Source organism: Cryptomeria japonica, chromosome 9, assembly GCF_030272615.1.
Source record: "Cryptomeria japonica chromosome 9, Sugi_1.0, whole genome shotgun sequence".
In the NCBI taxonomy this organism is placed as follows: domain Eukaryota; kingdom Viridiplantae; phylum Streptophyta; class Pinopsida; order Cupressales; family Cupressaceae; genus Cryptomeria; species Cryptomeria japonica.
This window is the reverse complement of record NC_081413.1, coordinates 310,101,926-310,114,532: the sequence shown is the minus strand read 5'-3', so window position 1 is coordinate 310,114,532 and position 12,607 is coordinate 310,101,926. Positions and strand designations below refer to the sequence as shown.

General features: G+C 36.1%; 1 protein-coding gene across 1 annotated transcript in view; it reads left to right on the top strand.

Annotated features, from left to right (window-relative positions):
* The window catches only part of LOC131079604 (katanin p60 ATPase-containing subunit A1), a 62,638-nt gene extending 50,359 nt beyond the window's left edge, over positions 1-12,279 (top strand). The window contains exons 4-7 of the mRNA XM_058017605.2: positions 5,030-5,274; positions 5,889-6,047; positions 6,325-6,412; positions 11,605-12,279. Of these exons, the coding sequence (XP_057873588.1) occupies positions 5,030-5,274; positions 5,889-6,047; positions 6,325-6,412; positions 11,605-11,886 (774 nt within the window). The 3' untranslated portion in view covers positions 11,887-12,279. The remainder of the gene's footprint in view (positions 1-5,029; positions 5,275-5,888; positions 6,048-6,324; positions 6,413-11,604) is intronic.
* Positions 12,280-12,607: the final 328 nt, after the last annotated feature.

Here is a 12,607-nt window from a genome sequence, read left to right as displayed (position 1 = left end):
TTGGAGGCGAATTTCTTGCTGAATTGGAGGCTAATTTCCAGAATTTGCTAAGTGGTTGGAGGCTAGTGAAAGGCGAAGTTCTTTTGAAGGTTAATTGAGACATAATTCATTCAAAAGGAGACCAAAATTCAATCCTTATCCAGCAAAATCTGATCTTCTTTCTTCCATTTTCCAAGGTTCATAGTTAAGCTTTCAAAGGAGGTATGAAGAATCATTTTTTTGAAGTTCTTATTCAAGACTTATTTTGATTTCATAGCAATCTTTTTAAATTTAAGTCTTGTAAAATCTGATTTCATTCATAATTAATTTGGAAGTTTATAATTCTTGGATTTATCATGTCATTTTCAAATTAATGTCCAAAATTATCCCCTTGAAAGGTCTTAGATCCTATGCTTTAAGATATTATGCTCAAGGACTAATTTTAAGTTTTTGTGTAGGCATCAAATGACGACCCCCAAAGCCGGAGGATCAACTATTTGGCAGACTCTCATCAAACAAGATCAAGCCAGGACAAGGACGATCTCCTCCAGTCCAGCATCATCAAGGACGACCTCCTCCAGTCTAGCAGCATTAAGGACGACCTTCTCCATCTATCTTCCATTCCAACATTTGGAGGAAAGCATCACCAAATTGAGCATCAACCAAGTGTTAGACAAGGTGGCATCCCAGTCATCACTCCTCCAGTCGGATTGGTCCACCTCAGCATGTTTAGATTCAATGTCCCTGACTCATTAAAGATGGCACAAACTTCGATGTACCTACCCCGGCTATCCATTGGTCGAATATTCCAGAGAAGACATGTGTCCAAATAATGCAATTATTTCATTGGTCAGAATTAAGTTTGTTGTAACAAACCCTAATTAGGGTTTCATTGTAAAATCTTGGCCATTGATCTTGAATTGATCCAAGCCGTTCATTGTATTTGAGGATGCTATATATGCCCTCACTCATTTCATTTTAAGGGGTTAGAGAGAGAGTTTAGAAAAAAGAAAGTTAGAAAGTTGGAGAGAAATTAGTCATTGTCTGTAGCAAGATTGAGTAGTGAAGAAAGAATTTTGAACAATTGTTGTCCATTTGGCTATGAGATCAATAAAATATTGAAGTTATGGTGTTTTATTGCAATACTTGTGGCTATCTTCATGATTGTTTATCTTCTTGAATCACTCTTAGTTGAAATAGCATTTAAATTTTAAGTTTGAAGGATGAATTGTTGTGCTTGATCTTTGATAAGATTCACATTCCAAACCAGTAGCTTCTTACTGATTGTGAGGACGCCTTGTGTGGTCAACTGGAAACATTAAGATTGATTAAGAATTCAATCATTATTGGAAGTTTTGATATGCATCTCTATGATAGTATCTATATCCTTGATGATTTGAAAGTTATTGAATCCCCTTACAAGATCGCATCAATTCCAGTAGAGTTGTAATTTCTTGGCGATACTGAAATTGGTAGAATCTTATCAAGTCTAGCCTTCATTGAGTCATTCTTAGGATCAGTTTAAGTCTCTATTCCCCGAAACCCTTACCTTTTGACATTTTTTGAAAATTTGTTAGTGTTAGGAAAATCTTGTTCCCTCATTTGAAAGAAAGTAATATGAACAAGCTTTCTCTGAAAGTGCGTAAGGCCCCTTGAAGAAACAGCAAACACAACGACCACTGGTGCTTATCCACACGTAGAGATCCTACAAAAAAGAACCTTGAAGTCATCCCGATTGATCCTTTTCACGACATCTTCAGCATTCAGAGACTTTAATCAAGAGAGGATAAGATACCTCTGGGTATTTTATTTTGTGTTTGGTCGTGTACAAAATACACATCAACAGGACCTCATCCCCAACATGAACACTCAACAATAACACCCGAATTGATGTTTGAACCTTGTGGCAAGAATTACAATACCACGATTTAATCATCACACTATGCCAATACTGGCTTTTATAGAGCAATAATTATTGAAATCCTAGCAATTAGTTTTTGATTAGTGGTAAAACATGTTTTGAAGGGACCCGAAACCCTTTACAATCAGATTTTGTCAGGATCTGAAACCCATTTACAGAATGTTGCTAGAAGATAGGGCACAAACAAGCAGCAACCAAAGAACAACAATCAGCAGCCAAACAACAACAGATTACAAGAACTAGACAAGAGAAACTTTGTTGTTACAATATCAAGGCCGTAGCCATAATACCAACCAGCTCAAGGAAACAATAATCCGGAGCCCTAGATACAAGAAGAAAAGTATACAGAAGAATAAAACTGTTAATATCTGCTTTCCTTTGATGCAAGTACATGAAACTTCCACCTTCCTAATGCACCACCTCAATAGGAGCAATAGAAACAAATCTGAGAATCACTCTTAAACTCCACCTCAATAGGATGAAAAGAGTTGAGAACTAAACAAAGGGCAGCAACAACACCCTTACAGCACCTCCCAACTTCTCCTGCAAACTCCGTCTCCACCTCTATAGGAAGATCATAAGAAGATCCAACAAGAAGGTGCTGGAAAACAATACAACTCACCAACAGTCTCTCCACCTCAATATGAGAAACAAGGGTAGGATCTAAGAAGAGGGAAGAGTTAATTTCCCTTGCAGCAGCTCCAGATCTTAGAAGCAAGGATGTCCAAGATATCCATCAGCCTGAAAACATGGGACCCAAAAGGTATTTTGCTTAGAGAGCACTCCACCTCAATAGGAGCAGCCTGAGCAAGAACCATTGAAAACACACCCATGTTCACCACTAACCAAAAATAGACTTATAAAATTGGCCCAGAAGAAATAGAGGCCTTGGTTTTAGAAATAGGGAAAAACGCAAAAAACCTAACCACAACATGGGGGGCGACACCTCCCAAGCAACACCACTTGGAGAAAGGAAAATATAAAATGGGTATCCTAGAAGAAAGGCAAAAATCCTTCATACCATCACAACAAAGCTCCTAAAAAGGAGAGAACTGCCCAGAATCATCTAAGGAAAGCTAGTTCTAGAACCAGTAACATAGACTGGTACACAGGCGCAAAAACAACCACCTCAGGGCCAAGAGTCAAAAGAAGAAATCCCAACCGACAAAGGGGAACACAAAAACACCATGACCAAAAGAGAGACAGCGACTATAAACAGGTCTGTGGAAAGACTTCAGCCACCTCAACAAGTTGAAACCAAAGAACCATAGACCACACCAACTCAACCACAGACCCAATCCGGCAAAAGCAACGACATCCACCAAGACAAGCACCGAAAGTCAAGCTCAAGAGTCGTCCAACAAGCGCTACACATTGCATCCTCGAAGCCACACAACCCAATAGAAACACTTAGCCAAAAAAGCTCTAGAATTAAAGCACTTGGCAAAATAGGCCAACACCACAAGATTTGCCTTTTTGTACTTATTGGCCCATTTAAACATACTTTTCCATCTTGTGTTTTTGTCAGTAATTATTCCTCAAATTTGATTTTATTCAACTCCATCCCAACTTTGCCAAGGAAATGGTGCTAGATATCAACTGGTGAAACCATACCAATATAAACAATTTTACTATGAGGTAATAATAACTATTCATGCTAAGAATATAACAATTAATACTTTATTTCATATTTAGTGCCCAATTACAAAGTAGTACACAGAATACCTTGTATAAATTAGCACAACTTCCTTGAGTATGAAGATACTATTCAAATGATATGGTTGTTAGTCAGGTCTCAACTATTGGGTTGAATTGTAATAACCATTTGATAACTTAGACTATCTTTAGCTGACCCAAAAAAACAGCTAAGTCAGTATCACATATATTAACATAAGTCATTCGGTCTACACATGCAATTGCCAAGTGTTGATATAATTGCAGCTTCCATCCTCAGTGGGGTGGTACCCTTGTAAGGTGGGGTGACTACCAGAAGTTAGATTAGGTTATTGCATTTTTATGCTGTAACTTAGTGTAATCACTCTCGAAGCTTGGCAAAGTGTGGCACAAACTGCATTTTGCACTAAATGCATTTTTATTATGTACAATTGGCACACAAAATCATCTTTGCATGACTCATGTACCTCATAGGAGTTTTGCACCACATCATGCCATGTCAAATCATTCTTCTAAGGGGTTCACCATGATTTTATATGTCTACACAACACCTATTTGTCACATCCACATGAAGGCACATATTGGTATTTATTGAAACCCAACTGTTTTCTAGCCATTCTTGATCGCAACCATATTCCTTGTTATTGTAATTGGCCCTTGAAAAGGCATCAAGGCTTGCATTATCACATACACATTTTTCTAGTTAGAAAAATCAATTGGGACGCATTTTGCGTAGTTTCCAATCATTGTTTTTAATTTTTTTTTTCAAATTTTTTTTGACACTTGATAGTTTTTACAGATATTGCTCCAACAATCATTTGAGCCAATTGATAGAAATACTTAGCTCCTTACGAGGTATACAATATCAAGCTCTATAAGAGAAACAACCTAGAAGTTACTATTAGAAGCCAAATAGTAGAAGACCTAGAGTCATCATTTAGAATTCCACCTTAGATGTCACTTTGGGGATTTGAACTTGGGTTTTGACAATGAGAATCTAATACTTTAACCACTTCATTTTGGTTATATCATAAGAATTTTAATTCCTAGTTTGGTTCTTTGTAGGTACATGTGCAATCCCTCTTCATATTGGATGGAAGAGCATTATTCCGCTATGTTATTGTCTTTATATATATGTTATGGTTTGTGCATTATATTTTGTTTCATGTTCATTATAACATATTAATCGACTCGTTAGTTGTTTTATAATCTTTGCAAACAACCCGGTTTTTGCAGTGAGCTCATTGTTCAAAATACTGAAAAATAATTTAATGTGTTTGCTTGGTAAAAGTTGATTATATAACAGATATATTGAATTGGCCTTGGGTCTGAAGTAGCATATAATATTTGCATGCTTAGAAGATTGTGTAATTCTTATTACAATTTATTTCTGGTGTTTCCTCTTCCTTGTAAAATGTTCATTATGATCTTAAAAAGGCCTTTGTTTGAGTGCAGGGACTTCGTCGGCCATGGAAAGGAGTTCTCTTGTTTGGACCACCGGGGACCGGGAAGACACTTTTGGCTAAAGCCGTTGCCACAGAATGCGGGACAACTTTTTTTAATGTTTCATCTGCAACATTGGCTTCAAAATGGAGGGGTGAGAGTGAGCGCATGGTTCGCTGCTTGTTTGAGCTTGCAAGAGCTTATGCTCCAAGTACCATTTTTATCGATGAAATTGATTCACTTTGCAATGCACGTGGGTGCGTAAATTGACCTAAGTTAGAATTTTATATATATGAGACGGCTTCAACATTTTCTCACTTGAGTGTATATTTTTCCTTAAACTTGTATTATAGTTTTTTTTTGCCTTTGTTAACCATCACACCTAGAATCTATGGCTTGCTTTGATCTATAATCATAAATTCTTTATTCACCATCTACAAGAATGTATGCTCTCGTTCAATTTGCATTTAGCAAATACAGTATGATTTACTGGTTTCAGTAACAGAAAACTTCATTGTGTAATTATGATCAGTTTAATGTCTTGACTATTCTCTATTTGAAGATGAATCAGCATGTACCTCTAAGCCATGTAAGAAGGCCTGCATGATGAATGATAGTGTTTATTTTTAGCTTTTGTACCTAGAATGGAAACGAATAGAGGTGGATTTAGGATACAAATGATTGAAGGAAGCAGAAAATTGGTCTAACCAGATGGCTGTGCAAAGCTGCATTTTGTAGCGAATTTCCTTAAATATGATTTATACTAGCATTTAAAATTAAATCAGAAGGATTAGGTTTATCTTGTTATTTGATTTTATACCGAGTTCTCGATTACTGCTAATTTTCATTCTGTGACTTCTATAATTTCCAGGGCATCAGGAGAGCATGAGTCATCAAGGCGAGTGAAATCAGAACTTCTTGTCCAAGTAGATGGAGTAAGTAATAGCTCTACCAGTGAAGATAGTCAGAAAAAAATGGTAATGGTGCTGGCAGCAACAAACTTTCCATGGGATATTGATGAGGCTCTAAGGTATGTGGGTGTATTTTACCTATCACAGTAGGATTTCTACATACTCTATTGTAGTCCAAAAATGCATTAATTCAAAGCTTAGGAAGATTTTTATTTTGGATTAGCTTGTTTATGTTGTTTAGGATCTCATATTTTTTTTCTATCTATGGAAGTATTATACCTAACTACTACATGGTTGGAAGCCAAACATGGATTGGATAATGAGCTTAGTTTTGGAGAAAATCTAGAACTTATTCTTTGTCAATGAGATTAAAGTCAGGTATTGATTGCTATGCAGGAGGCGGCTAGAGAAAAGGATTTATATACCTCTTCCGGATTTTAATTCTCGCAAGGAGCTTATCCAAATTAACTTGAGGAGTGTTGAGGTATGATGCCAAAAGTTGTGAAAATCCATTGGAAGTCATGACTTTGTGCTGTTCATTAACTTCTATGGCACTTTATTTATTCATTGACACGATTTCTCTTTATCAATTGTTTGTAAAACATTCACTTGTGGTTTTTCCAATTTTGTGTGTTTCTATTTATGATAGATGCTCTATTGTGAATTTTAGTATTTTACATTGCTACTTTAATGGTCATTATGATAACAATTCAAGCAACTCAAAAAAAAAAGAAATCTTCTTGCTTAAATGCCAAAATGTAGATTGAGAACATTATGATACATGCACCTCAAGCATCAACAAAATATCGAGCCAAGATGTGGATTGGCATCTGCTATTGGAATTCTATGCTGTCTTTATGCTGTATATCCTGAGAAACATCCTACAATTAAAGCCAATTAGCTTCATTGACATACCTGGCCTTTGTTGATAAGCCATGATAGCTGAATCTTGTTATGTGCATGGTACACCCTCACTCATATATATTTTCCATTTATAAGTCATTTCATTTTGTTTATTTGATGTAAGATTTTTTCATTAGCTGTTAAACGGTTTGCTTTATGGATGCCAAGGCTCATTCTCTTGATATTATTCTCTGTGATTTTATCTAGATCTGCCATAAGCTTTAGGTTAATCTGCACTGTTCATTACCTAGCTACTTTTCTTATTTCTAACAATTTCTAGGGTGAAGATTCTGGTAGTTGTATAAAGCTAGATCTACGAATCCTCAAAATGGATCTAACTACACATTAGTACAAAGAATGCACAGTATTACACAAAGAAGGATGGAGCTTAATGTACAGTATTCACAAAGAAGGATGGAGCTTAATGTACAGCATTCACAAAAAGGGATGGAGCTCATGTAATCTGTTTAATGTAGTTCGATGCAAAATTTGTAGTTGCGTTCATTGAGAACCTGCACAACAAAGAAAGAAAAGTCTGGCCTTGATATGTTGACCTCTGCTTAGATGGCCAACTAGACCAAGATCCAGGAAGACTGCTCGTAGAGAGTAGGAGAAATATAGAGAGATGTGTTAAACATGGCGACTTCCGGTGGTACTACAAAGGAATTTTAGCATGAAGGGATGGTAACCTTAGAAGTCGAGTAGAAAACCTTGCCCTGTAGAAGTTTGTACCATAAGAGTGAGAGAGAAGAGCAGATAGAAGTAGTGTTTCATGGGGATGCGTTCCCCCTAAAAATCCCATTTCTAGGACGAGGACCTGGGGGATGTTAGCAAATTTATTGAAGGAGACAGACCAGAGTTCTGTTCCCAAAGGATTTCTGTTGTAGTCTAATAACCCCAGACTCAGTCCTATTGAGTTAGTAGTAAACAGATTTATTCCAGATCTAATCTAGTCACTTAAATAGAAAGAAAACATCGTACATAGTCTTAGGCTTCATAATCCGATCTTTATATTTATATCTCAATATGTTATGTACATTCCATACATCTCCTTTATACTTTCTATCTTCTATTCACATTCTCTTCTTCCTCATCTCATATCCTTGGTAACTAGATATCTTATCTCTACTTATATCTTCTATTAGGGATGCAACCCTTAGATGAATGATATCCCTAATGACTACTCTATTTCCTAAGTTACATATTCTGGAACTCTCTTACCAGATTACATCCTTATCTCTCCAGACTGGTGTTTGTAAACTGTTTTCTGGTCAACAGGGGAAACGTTCCCCCATAGCACCGCCACCTCTGCCATCTCCACCAGGGATGCTGCAGGGTTGCTTACTATATGGAACACACCATTACACACTGATTGTAACCTTTAACTTTGTGAAAACTAGTTTGATTTTCATTGGGCAATCATAGAGATGTTATATTACAGATCTTGCCTTGACAATCTCAATTCACCTCAATTTGTATATCAACCTCGGCCCCGCACCGCTGCTCTGCTGCTGTCTCCTCATCATCCCCAAATTTTGTCCCTTGGTTTCCCCATCCCTGAAATTCGTCCCCACATCCTTGCACCACCCCATTAGTAAACTCCATGGAATGATAGATAAAAATGATATATGAGTGTGTTGTAGTTTCTTCATTTGGAATGACTAAATGATTTCCCTTTCATATCATTTGATGCTTGTATAGGATAAAGTTGTATGTGGTTGAAAGTGTCCGAGCACCAGTTGAGATCATAAGTTTGCTTTCCATTCAACAGGTCCCAAATTTTTATTAATGGTACTTTTTGTTTTACAATTTATTCCTTGTTTCTAACCAGCAATGCTTTACTCTCCATGTTCTTGCTTTTGTATATCAAAATGGATGCCCATTACTATTTTATTTGTGAATGTATTTTGATTGAACTAGATTTTATCAAACGGTTCTTTCTAGTTCTAGTGTGAATGGATTAGAATAACATGTGATTTTGACAAATTTTAGCATGTGGGCACTACTGATTTATCTTTACTAAATCTGAAAAGCTTCTTAAATTCCATACTGTCCTCTCTATTCTGCCTGAGGAGGCTTGATCTAAGTCACAAGTTCATGGGAAACCTTTTACATTTGCTTTTCCTTTTTAAAAGTTTCATTTGTAGGGAGCGATAGGACAATTTCCTTCTTACAAATGCTTCCATTTAATTGAGAAACGAGGGAATGGGAGCATTTTTTTGCTGTTGCTAGAATGTCTCAGATGATGGGTGGCTAAGCTTGAGGGACATATCCTCAGGGAATACTGGGAAATTGTGTCTGTGATGGACAGTCTATATCGATTTGTACCTGAATTTTGTTTTAGAAGAGTTGTTGGAAATCAGTGTTCACGGCTCTATAATTGACTATTATCTTGATTTTCAACAGTAATTTTCTTATGGGGCAAATATTAGAGTTGATAACTTTCATTTGTGTCTCTCAATCTTTAATTCTTTCTGTCATGTAATACCCCCATCGAATTTGTTTGTTTGTAACATTGTGGCACTCTATTTGCATGGTAATGACCATAGATTACTTACAAAGTGAGCTGCCAAATACTTACCTTTCTATTTACTCTACAAGTTTTTGTGAGGTTTACTCACCGAGTTTATTTTTCAAAGTTTTAGAAAAACTTGCCAAGAATTGCCAAAATATCATTGAATTTTCCCATTCAACCCATGGCACCAGCAACATGTGAAAATTGAGGAAAAAATGTGGGTTAGACAGCAAATTTTTTTGGGCTTTATAAGCATTGTTTTTTGCCTCAACCCCACTGGGAGTGCTGCCTCCAGACCCTTGTGTCGCTTTCTCAAGACCTCCGTGAGTGGTGTTGCTCCAGACCCCCACCAAACTCATTTGATACATTTTGTAGCGCTATATTTTGCATAAAATTTATATTTTTTTTACTAAAAATTATGGGTTTTAAAATATTTTTAGTATTTCAATTTTGTAAAGTGCCGAGTTTTGCCGAGTACTCCCCAATTCAATTTTTTTTTTTGGTTTGTTGAGTACTCTCCAAATCTGAGTTTGCAAACTATGGTTTTTAGTAGTTTACTATTAATTGTAGGCTTTGTATTGCAAGTCATTGTGAAGTGGTTTATAGCTTTCTATACCATTCTCCAGTTCTGATTTACTGAATCTTTTGCATTGTTTAAAACAATTTTTGGATTTTTGTGTATTTGCACTGCTCAGTTTTTGCGTTTAGCTAAACATTGTAAGCATGGTAGTTATTGTATGGTTTACATTCAGTTAAAAAGCATAAAAACCTCTCGCCTTGAGTAGAAGTGTGTATCAGCCTTCTGCCCTAGCCCAAGAACAGAAAGATAGGTTTTTATTTTAAGCTTTCCTCATCACAACTCAAGTATATGGAATGATAGTTTAACCCTCAAACCTATGTCCTTTGTATTTATGCATCTCTTTAGACTGTTAAAGTGTGGGGCTACGTTATGCAGTCTCTTTAGCATGATCTTGTGACCACATTCACATGAAATAACTGTATGGAATGGCAACTCAGGCACGGATTCATACCCTTCATATTTCTTTCTATCCAAGTTTCAAAGACTACATTGCAAAGCTTCATTAACAATTTATTGTTGCTTTTATTTTTTTTATTTTTTGGAAAACAGACATTTATAATGATGTAATAAAAGCCAAAAATTGTTATTATGTGCAAATCAATATGTGGTCAATAGTAGTGAAGAGGTTATCTATAGGCACATAAGTGGTTTTCACTCAACAATTTCTGAAAAAAATTACGTGGGAAAGGTTCCTGGGGACTTGGGCACTTTAGGGGATGTACACTTTCCTCAGTACTGGACAGCTGTTCTGTTTGGTTCATAAAAATAAAAAAGGTAACATTTTGAGAGAAAAAATGCTAACCAACCTTAAAAAGCTACTAAGGGGATGATTCTAATTTCTAATTGCAAATTCATCACATTCAATTTATCTATTAAAATTTCAAGCTGTGTTTAATTTAGTTAAGTAGTTTCAGTAGCCAACCTTTGACATCTCCAATACTAAGGAATTTTTTTGCTGTCCCTGTCCCCACATCCTCGCGTACCTGCCGATCCTCATCCCCCTGATCCTCATCCCAGAAACTCAGAGAAACACTGGGAAAATGTCAAAATAGACTCATGTTTTTCCAGTTCCGATTTGTATAATTAAAATGATTAGCATCCTGGCAAGAGATAAGGTACTTGTGATATCCGACCCTGGAAAACCAAATGCCATCAAACATGCATGATATTAAACTACTATAAATGATAAAATGCTAGCTTGTAGACTACAAAGATAAACTTAATAGACCTTACACCAACTAATAACAACATTTGAAATTTAGTGATTGTGGATGCCAGGAAGAGCCATTTGTGATGCTGTATATATTACATCAATATCCCATGTGTTAAATTTATTTCTCCATGACCATGATCATGAATGTAAATTTCCTGCATCAGAAATTCAGCAAACTCTAATCATATTATCCATCTATATCTTTTTCTTTTAGAATGTCGTACTGGTTTTGAGATGTATTTATTGATGATACGAATGTGGTCTGTGCAATTGCTTTAATGAAATTTAAACATGCCAAGAAACTTGGCTACTAACGATGACATTGTTGAAACTTGAGAGTTACCTTTTGTCTAATTGATGGTGTCCTTAGATTTGTTTGAACTTTGAATTGAGGTAGATATTTCCGGCATATTTATTAAGTTTGAATAGGGGCTGAAAAGATGGAAGTGATTTTTTTATGTATAGGTAGCAAAAGATGTCAACGTTGATGAAGTTGCACGACGTACAGATGGTTACAGTGGAGATGATTTGACGAATGTTTGTCGAGATGCATCCATGAATGGGATGAGGAGAAAGCTTGCAGGAAAGACTCGTGATGAAATAAAAAACATGTCAAAGGAGGACATTGCAAAAGACCCTATCACCATGTCTGATTTTGAAGAAGCCCTCAACAAAGTTCAACGCAGTGTTTCTCCTTCTGATATAGAGCGCCATGAGAAATGGTTTCAAGAGTTTGGTTCCTTTTAGAACATAGAGTGAATCCTGATGTTTTTTTTGTAATTTACTATATATTTGGTTTATATCCATTGAGTTTTTTGCCATGCTCAAAGTTAGCCATTGTCAGAAGCAAAAGATTTTGATGTTTCTTTTCTGCACGAGGTATGACAACCCAGAAACAAATTAAAAACTTTGGAGAAGGAATAGAATCAAATCCAGAATGACGACCCTGCAAATTTGCATGTGGTTTTCTATTATCTGATGACATAGAATATGGCTAACACAGAGCGATGACTCGAAGTTTTAAGTGAGACATTCGGAGAACTATGAAGACCTGTAGCGATTAAAGTACAATTTCCACAGAAGATCACCCGGGGCATATGTATAATTGTAATTAATGACAATATATATTAGTTGGGTGCCTTATGATTGCATATGAAATTATTTAGAAAAATGCCTTTTTCTTTTTAATATGATTTATTATTATTTTTTTTTAGAAGCTGGTTGATCATTATGCTCTATAAATGTTATATATACCTTGCGTTGTTTGATGTACTTGTAGTCCATACATTTTGGGCCCTGCAAGCCATACTAACATCTATCTTAACTTTTTTTGTAGTTAAGAGCCATTAGTTGTGTAATGACACTAGAATTTAGTGGCATTATGTCATATTTAAGAGCCATAAGTTTGCAGGTGTACAACACTGTCAGCATCTGATGGCTCCTTCCCTGGAAATGGAGATCGAAATGG